Source organism: Rutilus rutilus, assembly GCF_951802725.1.
Source record: "Rutilus rutilus genome assembly, chromosome: 9".
Classification (NCBI taxonomy): Eukaryota; Metazoa; Chordata; class Actinopteri; order Cypriniformes; family Leuciscidae; genus Rutilus; species Rutilus rutilus.
In genome coordinates this window covers 15,132,197-15,149,542 of record NC_140223.1, presented here as the reverse complement: position 1 = coordinate 15,149,542, position 17,346 = coordinate 15,132,197, and the positions used below count along the sequence as shown (strand labels likewise).

Genomic DNA, 17,346 nt, shown 5'->3' with positions numbered 1-17,346 from the left:
AAGAGGATGACACTGGAAGAGGATTGAAGAGGACGACACTGGAAGAGGATGAAGAGGACGACACTGAAAGAGGATGAAGATGATGACACTAGAAGAGGATGACACTGGAAGAGGATGAAGAGGATGACACTGGAAGAGGATGAAGAGGATGACACTGGAAGAGGATGAAGAGGACGACACTGGAAGAGGATGAAGAGGACGACACTGGAAGAGGATGAAGATGATGAAACTGGAAGAGGATGACACTGAAAGAGGATGAAGAGGACGACACTGGAAGAGGATGAAGAGGACGACACTGGAAGAGGATGAAGAGGATGACACTGAAAGAGGATGAAGATGATGACTATGGAAGAGGGTGACACTGGAAGAGGATGAAGATGATGACTATGGAAGAGGGTGACACTAAAAGAGTATGAAGAGGATGACACTGGAAGAGGATGAAGATGATGACTATGGAAGAGGGTGACACTGGAAGAGGATGAAGATGATGACTATGGAAGAGGGTGACACTGGAAGAGGATGAAGATGATGACTATGGAAGAGGGTGACACTGGAAGAGGATGAAGATGATGACTATGGAAGAGGGTGACACTAAAAGAGTATGAAGAGGATGACACTGGAAGAGGATGAAGATGATGACTATGGAAGAGGGTGACACTGGAAGAGGATGAAGATGATGACTATGGAAGAGGGTGACACTGGAAGAGGATGAAGATGATGACTATGGAAGAGGGTGACACTAAAAGAGTATGAAGAGGATGACACTGGAAGAGGATGAAGATGATGACTATGGAAGAGGGTGACACTGGAAGAGGATGACACTGGAAGAGGGTGACACTGGAAGAGGATGAAGAGGATGACACTGGAAGAGGATGAAGAGGATGACACAGGAAGCACCAATTGACAAATGGCCGCGGTCTTAAGTTAAAAATAAAAGGATACTTTGAGTAGAAAAGGCTTCTATCCATAGCACTGTCTGGGTTCAACATGTTATTGGATTTTAAAAGAGTGAGAGAAAATATTCTTACTCTGGCTTCTGCTTTTTTTCAGTGGGACACCAGCCATGTATTTCACAAATGCCAGTAGAATTCCCAGCTGTTTTCAAACAAAGGCCAGTCATAATTCCTAAGGAGAATGAAGCACTTTAGTATGACATATTAAAAAAAAAAAAAACGGAGGGCACATATTTATTTGTCAGCATAGCTTTATTATATATCAAGCAGTTTTAAGCTATACCGTTTCCAGCCCTAACAGCCTCTCCCTCTATACAATCTTCGTCCTTAGTGCAATTGGCATCTGGTAGTGATGATTTCTAAAAGAAGATAGCCTCCTGTTAGCAATAAATAGATATAAACCTACTGAACATGTGAACTTATTTTGTGAGGAGCTTATTTTCCCAAAGGTCTAAGGCTACGTTAAGACTGTCAGTCCAATTCCGATTTTTGTGCATATCCAATTGAAATCCGATCAGATTTAGCAAGTGTGAACGGTCAAAAATCACATGAAATGTGATTTGTACAAATCCGTTTTGAGCTACATTTCTGGAAATCTGTTTCAGTCTGACTGATCTGATCGGATTCCACGTGGTTCATGTGACTTCCTCTCCATGTGAAAGGCCTAAACGTCAGACGTTGTTATTGGAAGCATGCTGAAATTCGCTGTAGAAACAAGGATGTGTTGTTGCAAAGTGCCAGAGGAGCAGAAAATGGCAATGTAACGAAGACATACACTCACCTAAAGGATTATTAGGAACACCATACTAATACTGTGTTTGACCCCCTTTCGCCTTCAGAACTGCCTTAATTCTACGTGGCATTGATTCAACAAGGTGCTGAAAGCATTCTTTAGAAATGTTGGCCCATATTGATAGGATAGCATCTTGCAGTTGATGGAGATTTGTGGGATGCACATCCAGGGCACGAAGCTCCCGTTCCACCACATCCCAAAGATGCTCTATTGGGTTGAGATCTGGTGACTGTGGGGGCCATTTTAGTACAGTGAACTCATTGTCATGTTCAAGAAACCAATTTGAAATGATTCAAGCTTTGTGACATGGTGCATTACCCTGCTGGAATTAGCCATCAGAGGATGGGTACATGGTGGTCATAAAGGGATGGACATGGTCAGAAACAATGCTCAGGTAGGCCGTGGCATTTAAACGATGCCCAATTGGCACTAAGGGGCCATCAAATGAGTGTCCATCAAATGCGCACTTCAAGTGTAGGCTACTGTTGGTGTACTGTTTTTCGCATGCTAGCCTATATAGTAGGGAAGAATTCGATTTTGGATGCAGTGACAGTGTGGACATAAATAATTTTAGATCAGATTCCAATCGAATAAACAAATAATCAGATTTGGAGTGACAGTGTAAACGAGTGTTGGGGATTTTCTGTGCCTCTTTCTGTAGATGTCACATTTACGCCAATGTGGCGACAATTAAGTGACTGACTTTATGAGTGAGTCTGGATCAAGCGCTCAAATGAAACTCCCCATTACATTATTCAAGGACCAAATGACCATTTTATCACAGCATAAATGCACTGAATTAAAAACCATTTTTAATGTTGTATCAAAAGCAGCTTGTGGTGGCATAAAGATTCTGAATAAAATTACTTAAGATGTCAAAGATAGACTGGTAACACATATACTGTAATACATAATACATATACAGTAGGTGCCAACCACTAAGCCCAAATACGCAACTGTAGTCTGGAAATAAGATTCCCTTTAAACCCAAAAATGCATATGTAAATGACACCTGAGATTATTACCAACACAATTATTATTAGACACAATTATTACCGCCAAACCAGCAAGCCTATAAAATCAATACAGTATGGTTTAAAATGGGGAAGCAGCTAAAAAGCACTTAAGTGTTTTGCTAACCATAATCAGCGTACATCCGTTCATAAAAAATAACCAAAGTGCTTTTACACTGTTAATGGTCTGAATGGAATGATGTTACTAATTAGCTTAAAGGGATACTCCACTTTAAAATGAAAATTCTGTCATCATATACTCACCCTCATGTTGTTTCAAACCTGTATGAATTTCTTTCTCCTAAAGATATTTAGAAGAATATCAGTAACCAGACAGTTTCTGGTCTCATTGACTACCATAGTAGGAAAAAATATATACTATGGAAGTTATAATTGAAACAAAAGAAACAACATGAGGGTGAGTATATGATGACAGAATTTTCATTTTAAAGTGGAGTATCCCTTTAACAGAGTAAAGGCATAGAATAGCACTGAATAGCTACAACCTCTGAATAGCTAACAGCTATATGTCACTGTAAAAAAAAAAAAAAAAAACCCGAATGTGTTTTAGGGAACAGCTGATGTGTTGTTGAAAGTGTTGTTGAAAGTGCAGATGTGTCGACATAGACTTAGAGAGGAAACCTGACAGTTAAAATTAGTTTTACCTCTGAACAGTTGCCCATTTTTTGGTTTGGCGTCACGATGAAATTGGTTGTTACAAACACAAACTCCTCACTCTGGAAACAAAAATTAACAACAACATTAAAAGGCCTAAAGCAAATGAATGAAGCAAATCATTAATCATATAACGGACACAGAACTAAGCACTTTTTCAGACAGTGTGTTTTGACCAACCGGTTTTGGGTAAACATAGTCCTCTGGTCCCCAGAGTTTAAAATCTGTTGTGTTGAGGCGTGCAGCTCCTCTAACTTTAGTTAACACAGAACTCTCAACAGTTTCATCTTGTGTCTGGTATTGTTTCTTTACAACAAATACCCACCTGTTGAGCAAAAACATGTTTAATATTTGCCTCTCAAAACAGTAAAAGCTCAAAAAAAGAGACAGAGAGAGAAAATCTTTTTTCTATTGCTGGCATCATCACATAAAATGTTTTAGTTTTTACCCCAAGCAAAACGGTTTGGTTGGGGTTAGACTACATGAAGTAATTATAACTCTTACCCGATGAGATATCCCATGACAGTGAGTTGAAAGATTCTGTATAAGAGTCCCACTTTCTTATTCTGCGTGGCCACATATTTGACTGTTTTATAATCAAAGAGATTATACCAAGCCATTCCTGCTCCTGCTGTTGGAGAATGATGTGCTGCTCACACACACCCTACATCCTTAGAGATACATTGTCACGTGCATCACGTCATTTTGCAATTTACATGTCATGTTCTCCATAACCTACTCCTACATTTATTTTCTTGTTTATTATGTAAATTCAAAAACCCATGTTCATTAGACTTATTAAACTTGGCTTGAAAAATTGCGCCTCTTTAGCAGATTAACAAAATAACGGTTTAAACCTTGTGTAGATGTCATTTAGTTTAATATAGCCTATATATTATGGGTTAGTAGCTTATAGACAGTACATATATATATATATATATATATATATATATATATATATATACACTGTCTATAAGCTAATAACCCATAATATATAGGCAATACTAAAAGTCAAAAGTTTGGAAATGTTACTATTTTTTATGTTTTTTAAAGAAGCCTCCTATGTGCTCATCAAGCCTGCATTTATTTGCTAAAAATACCCAGATCAAATAAAATACAGAAAAAAAAGTAATATTGTGAAATATTATTACAATTCAAAATAATGGTTTTCTATTTGAATATACTTTAAACAGATATTTTTCTTATACTTTACATTTTCTGATTATTATCAATGTTGGAAACAGTTGTGCTAATATATATATTACAACCTGTGATACTTTTTTCAGGATTATTTGATGAATAAAAATTAAAAATAATAATAATTAAAAAAAACATAATTTATTTAAAATAGAAATCTTGAGTAACAATATACACCATTCAAAAGTTTGGGGTCAGTAGTTTTTTTTTCTTTCTTTTTTTTCTTTCTTGAAAGAAATTAATACTTTTATTCTGCAAGGATGTGTTAAATTGATGAAAAGTGAAAGTAAAGATTTATATTGTTAGAAAATATTTCTATTTTGAATAAATGCTGTTCTTTTTAACTTTTTATTCATCAATGAATCATGAAAAAAGTATAAATAAATAAATATACTATATTTAAAATAACTGTTTCGAACATTGATAATAACTGAGTATCAAATCATCATTAGAATGATTTCTGACGGATCATGTGAGTGACACTGAAGACTGGGGTGATGATGCTGAAAATTCAGCTTTGCATTACAGAAATAAACTAGAATTTATAAAAAATAAAAAATGTGAGTGGGTGCTTGCAGTGGCAAAATTTGCCACTCGGTTGCTATGGTGTTTCTAGTGGGTTGCTATGGTGTTGCTATGCGGTTGCTAGGGTATTCTGTGGGGTTGCTAGGGTGATGCTAGGTGGTTGCTATGGTGTTCTGGGCGGTTGCTATGCAGTTTCTAAGGTATTCTGGGTGGATGCTAAGGCATTGCTAGGCAGTTGCTAGGGTGTTCTGGTGGTTGCTATGGTGTTGCTAGGTGGTTGCTATGCGGTGGCTAGGGTGTTCTGGGTGGTTGCTATGGTGTTGCTATGCGGTTGCTAGGGTGTTCTGGGTGGTTGATATGGTGTTGCTAGGCGGTTGCTAGGGTATTCTGTGTGGTTGCTTGGGCGTTGCTAGGCAGTTGCTATGCCTTCATGCTGTTCATGGCAGTTCATGCTATGGTGTTCTGGGTGGTTGCTATGGTGTTGCTAGGTGGTTGCTAGGGTCTTATGGGTGGTTGCTAGGGTGTTGCTAGGTAGTTGCTAGGGTGTTCTGGGTGGTTGCTATGGTGTTGCTAAGGGGGGATGACAACATGAGGGTTGAGTAATTACTGACAGAATTTTCATTTTTGGGTGCACTAACCCTTTAATGGATTTAAAAAAAAACTTAGACTATTGTTGTAGATGAATAAGCTTTGAGTATAAAGTACAAATTAGACGTAAACAATATATAATAATTTATAAATAATATTTTAATTATAAATGTGCTGAAAATGTGCATGAAAATGTGGGGGGAAATAAAGGCTACTAAACTGATATAATCAAGCTTGACAGACTTTTATTTTAAAATATTCCACTCTTATTTTATCTCAAGCGCGTTCCGTCATACTTCACACACTAGGGTCGCCGTTATCGGAAGTTTTACACACTCAGTTCAATCTATGCACAGATCGGTCAGCTTTCTGCAACCAGAGTTGGACTTTGTCATTGAAACACCAAATAACAGATCATGACTAAATACGAGGAAGTTGCTGTTCATGGCTACGAAGAATTTTCTAAAGCTGTGTCTGAAAGAAAAGGAAAAGAGATATTCGCTTACTTCTCTGGAGATAAAGATGGCCAGGGCAAGAGCTGGTGCCCGGACTGTGTGAAAGGTGCATTAACATTATGCAGTATTTGTGCTGTTTTTAAAATTCACATCTAAAGCGGTCTTTGTCTCCCCTCTGCAGCAGAGCCAGTGGTCAGAGGAGAGCTGTCTCATCTGCCCGAGGGATCTGTCTTCATTTACTGCCAAGTAGGAGACAGACCATAGTAAGTATACATTTTGCCAATTAGATTGGTTATTTAAACAGGAATCCATTTGCATGCATTTAGTCAGAAATTGCATTATTTTGCCCATGTATAATTTGCTGTCATACCTCTGTGTTTATTGGACTATGCACTTTGACAGCAGTGCACAATGCACAGACAGAATCCTATAAAAAGCTTTTGCCCTACATCTACTACATTCACTGTTGTTGCTCTTGCTAGCTGGAAGGACCCAAACAATGAATTTAAGAAGACCCTAAAGCTGACTGGAGTACCCACACTACTGCGATACGGGACGGTAAATATCAGTAAATGTTTATTTGACCAGTGTATTTGACTGTTTTAATATGTATGCTTCTTGTAGGGGAGAGCGGGGAACAAAGTAACGCTTTTTGACTTTCTCAGTTTGTGTAAATCTACTTTATAGTTAAGAGTATTTATTTTTTCCCACAATAATTTCACACATGTCTAGTACAATTATGTGGTTTTGTTTTATTAATACAGAATTAAAACATGCCCCATAGGTGGGGTACATTGTAACATGACCATATGACAGCTTAAAATGTTATCTGATCTAGTATTTTCTAAATAAAATTCAATTATTAACTTTTTCATATAAAATAATGGCATTTTTTAATAATTAAATATAAACTAATTTTTGAGTTTTGACTACGAACACAGCTATACAACATAGTTCAAAACAAATAAATAATTAGTAATTTCTGACCATTGACTCTCAGTCTTTATTCACCTTTTTCTCATGTTTTCTCAATAGAATTAATAAAAGTATAGAATATAATAGCATATTTCTAATAGGGGCTCATTGTAACGCAGTGTGACAACATGCCCCACCTGCACAACTGGGATTTAAACCCGGCTAGTGTCTTCTGCTAGGTAGCGAAGCATTAAAGAATTATCTCAACTGTTAAATAACATATTGGAGATTAAAATAATATCAGATTTGTCTAATTTTAAATAAACACAAGAAATAGAGATGAAAAATTAACTTAAGTAAGAAATGTAATAAATGTCTATGGATATCTTCCAAAAAAAAAAATGTTGGCGCAATTTTTTCTCTATAATAGACTAGTGTTGCTATGGCAACTAGAAAATACACCCAAGTTTCGTCATGCTAGCATGTGTGGAAGTATTTAAAACAAGTGTGTTACAACTAGCCCCGTGTTACGCTCCCCTACTATACATAGATTTCCATAGTGAAATCTAGATATTAAATGATAAATGTATGCATATATAATTTGTTTTGTCTTTTTGTCTTTAAGCCCCAGAAGCTGGTTGAAGATGAGTGTTTTAAAGTTGACCTCGTTCGAATGATGTTCACGGAGGATTAATGTCCTGCGTGGCATATACTGCTGGATTGCATCCGCTTTTTTAAATATGATTTACACGTTTTTTCCATTGTTAGTTTTGTCATTTGTAATCTGTGCTCCTGCTCTGGAATGTTAAGCCAAACGTATTGTGGCCCTGGTATTATGTTGTGAGTTTGTGCTGTGGTGATTGTACATGTTTTGAAAGCGTTGCTCACATTAAAACTGTTTGGATAGAAGTAAGCTTTGCATAATCAGACATTTCAAATTGACTTCCAAAAAAGGGACTTGACAGTATACCTTCAAGTTAAGACAGAGGAACTGAAACAGTTACAATTTCAGTAAACATGCATAATGAAAATCGCCTTATAATCCTTACCTAGAAGATGATGCTTGTTTGTAATCAGAACAAAATAAAATGTTTTGAAAAATGCATCTTCATTTCTTGTTCTCATTTTCAAAGAGTTTTGCAAGGGTAATTGTGGGGGTTTAATGCAGTTCAAGTAAATAATATGATAGGAAATTAATGTGCACCAGCCAATGGAGGGGTTTATGTTTTTATTCCTGACTTGAGGTAGCCTAGTGTTGTATAATTTGTGTGTTGTTTACACAGAATCTGTTTTAAATGTTAGTGTGCACCATTTTAAACTAGAGTATTCTGCTAAAAGGGGTGTTTAGCAGTACTGTTCTGTTCTGTTTTTATTTATTTATTTGTCAAATGAACATGGGATGAATGATTACTGTGACTATGTGGCATCACCTTTCTGCTATAGTCGAAAGGTGTACATAAAAACAGTTTTACTATACACTATTACTCCAATACACAGGGCAACTTTTTTGAGCAATGATGCTTGGGCACTTTCCCATTGAGAATCCCATCTGGATACCTGTGTCTCACCTGGTTGCCCATTGATGGCAACAATGCCCAAAAGGTTCTCTCCAATCTCTCCATACATCCATCCATACTAAAGAGAAAATTCAGGTATCATTCTATGCAGAGACATAGACATAGTGTGATGGTGTTCTGCTTGACATCTTTATTCATTTCTGTGTGCACCACCTGGGCGCAGAATGCAATTGCACCATCTCGCCACTAGATGTCGCGAAAGTCTCACAGTGGGAGTGGGCGCTGTTGCTGAGGGACGGTCTATAACTGGAGCGCGCATTCCTTAACAGCGCTCACTGTGGAGACACACGACGGCCGCTGTCTCTCGAACCCGTGCGGCGACTCCAGGACAGCCAAACGGCACCAGGGCCTGCGGATATTCATCCAGCACTTTGGGGTTTTATTTCGAATCACCTGAACAAGCAAACGAAACCCAAAGCAGTCCGCTTCGAGAGCTCAGCAGCGATGTCGGAGTTTCTGGTGAATCTGCTCGGAGAGCGGCTCGTCAACGGGGAGAAAGCCGAGGTGGATGTTCATGCGCTGGGCAGTAAGCTGTCTCTGCTCGGGCTCTACTTCGGCTGCAGTTTAAACGGTCCTTGCAAGCAGTTCAACGCCAGTCTGTGCGAGTTTTATAGCAAGTTTAAGAAATCCTCAGAGCACAAGGACAAATTGGAAATCGTCTTCATCTCATCGGATCAGGACCAGAAACAGTGGCAGGACTTCTTGCAGGAGATGCAATGGCCGGCGTTGCCTTTTAAAGACAGACACAAAAAGGTAATGTGATTTAACAGATGACTTAAGATTGGAAATGTGTTAAATCAATATAAATGACTTTTTTTTTTTATTTTTTTTTTTTAAATGACTAAGAGACGAAAATTGTGTGTGTGCAGGTGTAAAGGATAAAAAAATCTGACATACTGTTTTACACCCTTTGACCTTTTATAATGATCATTTTCAGAGGATAACTGATCAGCTTAATCACTAAATTCTTCTCAATGCCAGTGCACTAATTAAAACAGCTTTTTTAGCATTATAAAACTGTAATCTCGCATTACAAACTGAGATTTTTGAAACATCTTTAATAGCAAGACATTTCCAGCACCCACCTAGTGTAGATATTTTTATTCTTCATCCCTATAAATCTAAATTTAAGTCTAAACGTTTTATTCAGTTGTTCTTGTAGCAAAATAGACTTGTCTTTTGTGGATGGAAAAGGGAATAAAGCCTGTATTATTTTCGTTATAAGATACACAATGAAAACCAGCCACACTTGGAATTTTATGAAATGACTCCCATCTAACAGTATATGAATTAACTGTAATCCGAGACAATAATGAAGCTTTTGTTGTAGACATGTGTCTTATTATTTTAGCTGGAGGCTTTATGCTGCTGGCTGTTGTAAAGGTGAAAACACATCCTTTACAAACCACAATAAACACATACTTACCCTGGCCTAAACCATTACACTCATATGAGAGTCTCATATTAGCTGTCAGTTGCCTATACAGTCAAAAATGCTGTCTAGTTAGGTCACTTGGTAGTTTCTGAGACACATACACTAGTGTGTAAAAAAAAAAAAAAAAGGTGCTTTTCAGGAAAATGCCATTCATTACAAAAATGAGTCATCATACATTACAGAATAAGATTATAAGCTATTACATAATTATTATAGAAATAACTAGTTGCTAAATGCATCTTTACAAGGTGATTTTTTTTTTTTGATTTGGTGTTGACTGTAAGTGCTCAAGTTGTGCAATAACACATCATTATAATGCTTCTAGATGATTTATATTCGTCCTTTTAAATTAAGGGTATAGAATTGAACATTTCTCTCTCTCTCTCTCTCTCTCTCTCTCTAAAAGCTAAACTAACCTGTGTTTTTTTTTTTTTTTTTGTATTTCATTATTGAAAGCACATTTTCTGTTCGGATTTTTACCAGGCCTGTTTTATGTCATTTATTAGAACAAATCTGGAAATTATTACTGCGTCTCAGAACACTTTTAATTGAGTTATCCTCTTGCTTCTATAAATGAGAACTTGCGGTTGTAAATATTTCAGTTTGGTAGCTCTGTCTGTACCAGTGATGAGAAATAACCTTTATTAAATCTGGATTACCATCAGAAAAAATGAATTAATTTATCATGATTACCATTCTAAACACAGACTCGGCGTTGCGTAAATTGCATTGTAAATTCTGTTGTGTGTCATTGTGTTTTTCTCCCCCCCCCCCCGATATGTTTACCACCAAATCATTTGGTTGATATTTTTGAGTGTTTGTTTTTATGGATAATACCATTTGGATCATGCTCAGATTTGCCTGTGTGTGCTGGTATCCATTTTGGTCCACTGCACTAGCTCCACCTCCGGCAGCGTGCCTTGGCACGTCTCATTGACGAGCAAATGATGTACGTTTAATAGCTCATACCGGTTTACAGTGGCATCAGTGGCAGCCATATAAATATTTAAGATAAAATCTGCCACCATGCAAAATGCTGATTGTATTGCATGTGGTGTTTTGGTAATGCGGACTGACAAATGCTGTGTGTGTACATGTGTGGTGAGAAGAGAATATTGTAGTTGTGTTTATTTATTTTTTTTATAATTCAGCTTTGATTTGGTTGGTTGTGTCATGAATTATTTTAATTTTTTTCAACGATTTTGCACAATGCATCTAGTAGATACGATTTAGATACGATTATTTGTTATAGACCAAGACTACTTTTGAATTGTTTCTATTATTATTATTATTATCATTTACTTTTTTTAACATGCTGCTCACATGGTTTTGTGCACACTATCATGCATCATACTCCAGAAGAAGAGGGTGGGGGATTTTCATAGGTTTTGGATCTTGGCTTTTTGGCTTGCTTGGTGTTTAATAGTATGTTTTCCCATGTGTTTTAAGATTACAAATATCATTTAGGCCTACATCCAATTATTTACAGAAATGTTCACATCTCTGCTCTAACACACTTATAGTTTCATGCCTTTTCTATTACAATATTGTTATTTCCCCTCAATTTACATAGTGCATTTAGCTCTTCTGTGTGAAAATATGTAATATTCTCTTCTTAATTTTTGTCCTTCAATCTGGCCTTCACAATAAATTGCTTGTGTTTTGTCCACATTTGGCAGCCTATATAAAAGCATCTGAAGAATAAATGTAATGTAATTTTTTTTATATTTATTTTTTTATGTAGTGTGTGTGTGTGTATACATACATACATACATACATATACACACACACACTACATAAAACATTACATTACAGATGCTTTTATAGACTGACAAATGTGGAAAAAACACAAGCAATTTATTGTGAAGGCCAGATTGTTTTATATATGTTATGTAGAGAGTGTGTATGTGTGAGAGAGAGAGATCATGTTCAATTTTGTCCCTTATGGCTTAAATATTACAGCATATTCTTCATCTATTTCTGCTTATTAGCTACACGTTTACATTGCACGCCAAAGTGCTTTTGCCGTCAGCAAGGCAGACTAAGCCGTAACATAATTTGAAGCCACAAATAATCCTACACCATAGCTTGCTGCTACGTGGATCACACATCTTAGATTTGACTTGAGGGTCATTTAGTTTGCTCTTAATGGGAGATGTAAATGGCCCGGGCTGGTCCAGATAAGACTGTTTGTTTTGAAGTAATAACATCTTGCGTCCTGCAGAGAGTCTGAGCTGTAAAGACTTTGACCGACCAATGTCACGTTCCTATTTGCAGCCCCAGCATGAGGATGAATCGTCTTTCCTCTCTTCATGGGAGAGTGAATATAGTGGGTCTTTTGTGTGTGTGTTCTTTGAAGGCTTTAATTGCTGTGTGATGTTGGCCTGCTGCAAAGCAGAGTTGAGGTTGTGGTAGCGCGGGGTTTTAAGTGGTTCATTTCCCCCTCTCTCCTGGGGCAGAAGAGAGGCGGCTCTGTGTATCGCTGCAGGACTATAAACTGCCTACTATAGTAACTGAAAAAATAGACATTACTCCAGGATAAGTTTTTCAATTAGTAGCATGCTACATTATCACATGACCTCATTATGTTTGTCACAAACTTATCACATTACTTGTTTAACTCAGAAATGGAAGGTCAAGTTGAGAGCTTTGCATTGTGGGACACAGTATTCCTCACAGCATTGCTCTTGTAATTTTCTCATTGTAGTTGGGCATCCTGGTATTTTATGTAAAATAATGTGCACTTTATAAAATAGGCTACTATATACTGCAGAAATAGTAAGTACTGTAGTATGCCTCATCACCTTGTCTGTCTCTTCCTTTAATTCACTTCACCCCGTCTGTCCTGTTTCCCATCAGTCAGAGATTAGCCCTCGACACCAAAACAAAGTCTCTAACCTTGTTAAGACTCTCTTTTAATATGCTGTGGATTCAGAACCGGATCAATAACATCTGCAACATTGAGGCAGGTGAGAGATATGATACCCGCACGCACCTCATTCATTGACCACATTATATCAAAATGCTTTTTAATAAAGGAGTCATTTTGAAGCAGATGTGCTGATAATGGAATTTCTATAAGCACCGGACTTGGCTCTCTGACCCGGCCTGGGTCCGAAATCGCATGTCCTCAGTAGGTACTTCTTTTGAACAAGTATGTACTTTGTACCTTTATAACTGTCACATTCTTAATAGGCTAGTGGGCATACTAAATTCGTAATGTCACATGACAGTGATAGCCTATCAGTGTCTGTTATGTTGCTATATTGTTTTTCACAACTCCTCTTCTGTGGCCTCATGGGAAAGTAAGTGTCCATCAGATGTGCTCTTCAGAATCTCACCAGAAGTAGTAGCCTAGGTCATCTAGGTACTTTTTGCATACTGTTTTATGAATACTGTGAATTTGGACGTACTCTTTCCACAATATTGTAGTGACGTATGCGTTTTCGGAGACAGACATTCTTATTTGTCTGCTCAAAGGTGACATTTTAACTCTTTAAAATGTAAACTTAGGCATGTAGGTGTTCTGGTTCATAAGTGCACATTGTTTAAAAACTTTAATGTTATATACATTTTCCCTCTGAAACAATTATTTGTAACCAGGGCTGCAGGGTTGTTGGAAATATTAGCCAATAATATAACGGCACACTGTTTTACAATCCAATCAAGTTTTAGTGGTTTCACAAAAAACTGCTTTTTTTTATTTAATTTTTTAATTTAAATTTGTTCTGGTTCTCTCATATCTATCGAATGGCTACAAAATACTTTTAATATAGTGCGCAAGCCATATGGACAATTTTTTTGATGCTTCTGTGACTTTTTTTGGTTTGTTTTTTTCCACCCCTCATTTACTTGCACTATGAAAAGAGCAGCTTGGTCATTCTTCTAAACGTCTCCTTTTTGTGTTCTGTGGAAGAACATCAAGGAATGATATGAGGGTGAATAAATGCGAATTTGAAAGAACTTTAATTGTGAAATTGAAAAATAATTAGAAATATGTTTATAAATGGATCTATGGATACACTAAATGGCTTCAGTTTTCACCTCTCTCACTGGACCCAGTGTTTGCACCGATCATCAGTGCACTTAATGTTTACAACTTTTGAGCCATATCATTTTTATTTCGTGTTTTTCCAGTCATGTTTAGAGAAGTTGTGTTTGGTGGAGGGCGTCTGCAGGGTATCAAGGGAAGTCTGTGCTGGCACTGCCTTACAAGGACACTAGCGCCAGGCGGAGTGGGGAAAGCTGCTCGTAAATCAATTACAGGTTTGGCCCAGTTACTGCCAAAGCCCAGATCTGCCAGCGTCGTAAAGTAAGCGTCGAGGCGGCGGTTCTGCATCCGAGAGAAAGAGGAGGAGGCCTTCTGGACCTCGGCTGTGCCACCGTCTCTCTGCAGATTCAGAGGCAGCTGCTCGGAGCTTTTGAGATTGCTAAGGGCTGCTGTCATCAGGGTGTCAGTGATCTGATGAAGAACCCCGCGCTCCCCGTTCATCACATATCCTAGAGCCATGCCCCTCCGCGCGGCTTTGATTTCAGGGCTGGCGGATAGAAAAAGACGGCCTTATCTGTAGGTGATTATGCCGGCTACGCTATCAGTGAACGGTACATTTGGCTCAGTGTGACGAACACAGATTTTCTCTCTGCTGAGTGATGCTGTGTGCTGATAATGCTGCTCGGTGGGAAACGCTGAGCTCAGGTTAATTGAGATGGACCTGTGAATGACACCAAATTCATTTCAGATTAGAAAGATTTATTTTTTAACTACATGATCAACATTATATAACCTATTGGTGAGACCCTATTAGCCCTTTGGGTTCTACACTTTTTGTATTATTTGGATTTTTTATGCTGAAGTATAAACTTAGTCAAGGTTTTTAAAAAAAGTTGACTCTTTCACTTTAAGGAAGCCCAGACATTAACATTCTGGCCAATTTTAATAATTCTTTAATATTTTGTCTAAATATAAATTTTAAGTGATTTTTTTTTTTTTTATCACATCATAAGATACAGTATTCATTTTTGATATCTAGTAAGAAAAAATTATATTTATTTGGAGATTTGCTATATATTGCATTTTATTAGTGTTTTAAATATGAATACCTTTATAGGTTTTCTTTAAATTAGCGTTAGATGACAGCAAAGGTAATTTAAATAAAAAAATAACAATTAAATATCAGATGTAACCAATATCTTTAAATTAAACAAAATCTCCAATATCGGCTGTTTACCGATATGGAACCGATATATCATGGATCTCTGACCTTTAAAGGAATAATTCACGCTTATTAACATAGGACATAAGACCACCTGCAACACAAAACTCTTGATCAAGAAAGAAAGTCATCCATTTTTTTTTCCTTTATATTCCTTTAAGACAAAAATGTCTTTTAAAAATAAAGGTTCCAAAAGTGTTTTTCCGTGATGCCATAATAACCATTTTTGGTTCCCAAAGAACTTCAGTGTTCAGTTCTTAAAAGAACCATTTATTTTCTTAGTATGAAGAACATTTTAAGTATCTAAAGAACATGGTTGGCCAATATTTTGTATGTGAAGTTCACGCTATGTAATTAACATCGTCATTCATTAAGACAAGACAAGCTGCTGAACCTAAATGTGGGTGGTTTTATGAGCCCATGGTGTAGATGTCACAATCATGATTTTGCAGCTTAATTTTCAAAAATGGACTGGGAAAGAGGCTCTCCATTTTGAGTGTTTGTCAACGTTGTTCGATGAACTCTGTAATTGCAAAAGATGAAGGAAAGTCCTGATAAATCCCCTCAAGAGACAGTGCCATCACACACAGAGAAGTGTTATGTCTGTCTGTTACCTTGTTGCACCTACAATTTCTTGCGATTGTATACAATATATAACAAGAGATTATGTAAGGAATGTGTGTGTGTGTATAGTTGTTAGCGAGAGGCTCTGCAGAGCTTCATAAACACAGCAGTTGCCAAATTTAACTCCTTATTCCAGACTAGATTTACACCTTCTTTCAGTCCGCATTGTGTCTTTCTCACTGGAAGCACTGTAATGTTAAGAATAGTTACAATAGGAGTGTGAGCATGGTGATTCCTAGTGGAGGACTGGTTTCCTAGGTTTTTAGTTACCCATTGAGACTAGATGAAAAGAGGCGGGGAAAGTACGTCCAGAGGAAAGGGCTTAATCTCAGGCAACGTGAGACTGTTCTGTTCCCAGCAGTCTGTAGAGGGAAAATAAAACAATAGATGTTGGGCTGTGACCCCGGACAAGTTTGTTGTCCAAGTACAAGTTCCAGATTATAGTCTAGCTTGACTGAAAGAGGCCATTCTGTCCATTTATCACCTTGTGGCAGGGATAAGGCCTGGGTATACATCATTTTCCACATTCTGCTCCGTCTCTTGCACTCCGATTTAAGAGTGGTTGGAAATTATGAGAGTAATTGTGATTTACTTTATTCTATTGTTATTGAAAGTCTCTTATGCTTTAAAAACAGTTATATTGCAAAATATTATTACTATGTAGAAACTATTGGCGGAAATACCTGCTTTTTGGCACGTTCGCACCGCAGGATCTGGGAACGATTTTAGGAATTCCTTTTTGGGAGGACTAAATTAGCTCCTACTTCAGAGTAGAGTCTAACCCAGCACAATAGGATCCACCAGTGGCGTAAGTGTAAACACTGTGTAAACACAATTTAAATACTTACTCCGTGAACTCCGTAAAGTACCCACAAACATGGAAAACAGAAACCTAGTTAACAGCATTTATCTGTCGCCTTTGTCTGTGGCTGTGTGTTCTTTTCTCAGCCTCGATGATAACTTATTCACCTTATTTTTAACGGAAATACGGACGCAGCCAGTTGACGGTATTTTGTGCGAGACTTTCGGTAAGGCACTTCCGGTCACTGGCGAGCGTTGTTCGTAACAACAAACTCATCGTTATGGCTTCGAGGAAGACCGGGATTGTTTGTGCAGTTAGAGGTTGTCATAATAACTGGCACAAAAGAAAGATTTACTTGGAGCAGGAGTGTTTTAATCATCGAATTATTGACATTTTAATAATCAGGTGCCCTATACGACCGGCGACACACTGGCTGCGTGGCGTTTCTGTTGCGTGGTGTTTTCTATGTCTTTGCACACCAGAAACGTCTCTGACGAGGCGTTGCTGCTGCTAGGTGACATGATAAGCCTCATTGGTGATATATTCGACATATGGGGAGAGAGTTGTGGAAGGCACTTAAT

At 37.5% G+C, this 17,346-nt stretch overlaps 2 protein-coding genes across 2 annotated transcripts in view; both read left to right on the top strand.

Annotated features, from left to right (window-relative positions):
* Nucleotides 1–6,036: 6,036 nt before the first annotated feature.
* txndc17 (thioredoxin domain containing 17) lies at nt 6,037–8,219 on the top strand. The gene is made up of 4 exons (XM_084419383.1): nt 6,037–6,305; nt 6,381–6,462; nt 6,682–6,757; nt 7,740–8,219. The coding sequence occupies exons 1-4, from the start codon at nt 6,161–6,163 to the stop codon at nt 7,806–7,808; spliced, it is 372 nt and encodes a 123-aa protein (XP_084275509.1). The 5' UTR covers nt 6,037–6,160; the 3' UTR covers nt 7,809–8,219.
* Nucleotides 8,220–8,967: 748 nt separating this feature from the next.
* nxn (nucleoredoxin) overlaps nt 8,968–17,346 on the top strand; it is a 71,247-nt gene continuing 62,868 nt past the window's right edge. The window contains exon 1 of the mRNA XM_084419306.1: nt 8,968–9,444. Coding sequence (XP_084275432.1) covers nt 9,136–9,444 — 309 coding nt within the window. The 5' untranslated portion in view covers nt 8,968–9,135. The remainder of the gene's footprint in view (nt 9,445–17,346) is intronic.

What these genes read in the sequence shown, in the direction of transcription:
- txndc17 (XM_084419383.1), top strand. Translation starts at nt 6,161, where the DNA reads ATGACTAAATACGAGGAAGTTGCTGTTCATGGCTACGAAGAATTTTCT. An exon ending in GTGCCCGGACTGTGTGAAAG is followed by an intron (nt 6,306 to 6,380) that starts GTGCATTAACAT and finishes TCCCCTCTGCAG; the next exon opens with CAGAGCCAGTGGTCAGAGGA. An exon ending in CAAGTAGGAGACAGACCATA is followed by an intron (nt 6,463 to 6,681) that starts GTAAGTATACAT and finishes TGCTCTTGCTAG; the next exon opens with CTGGAAGGACCCAAACAATG.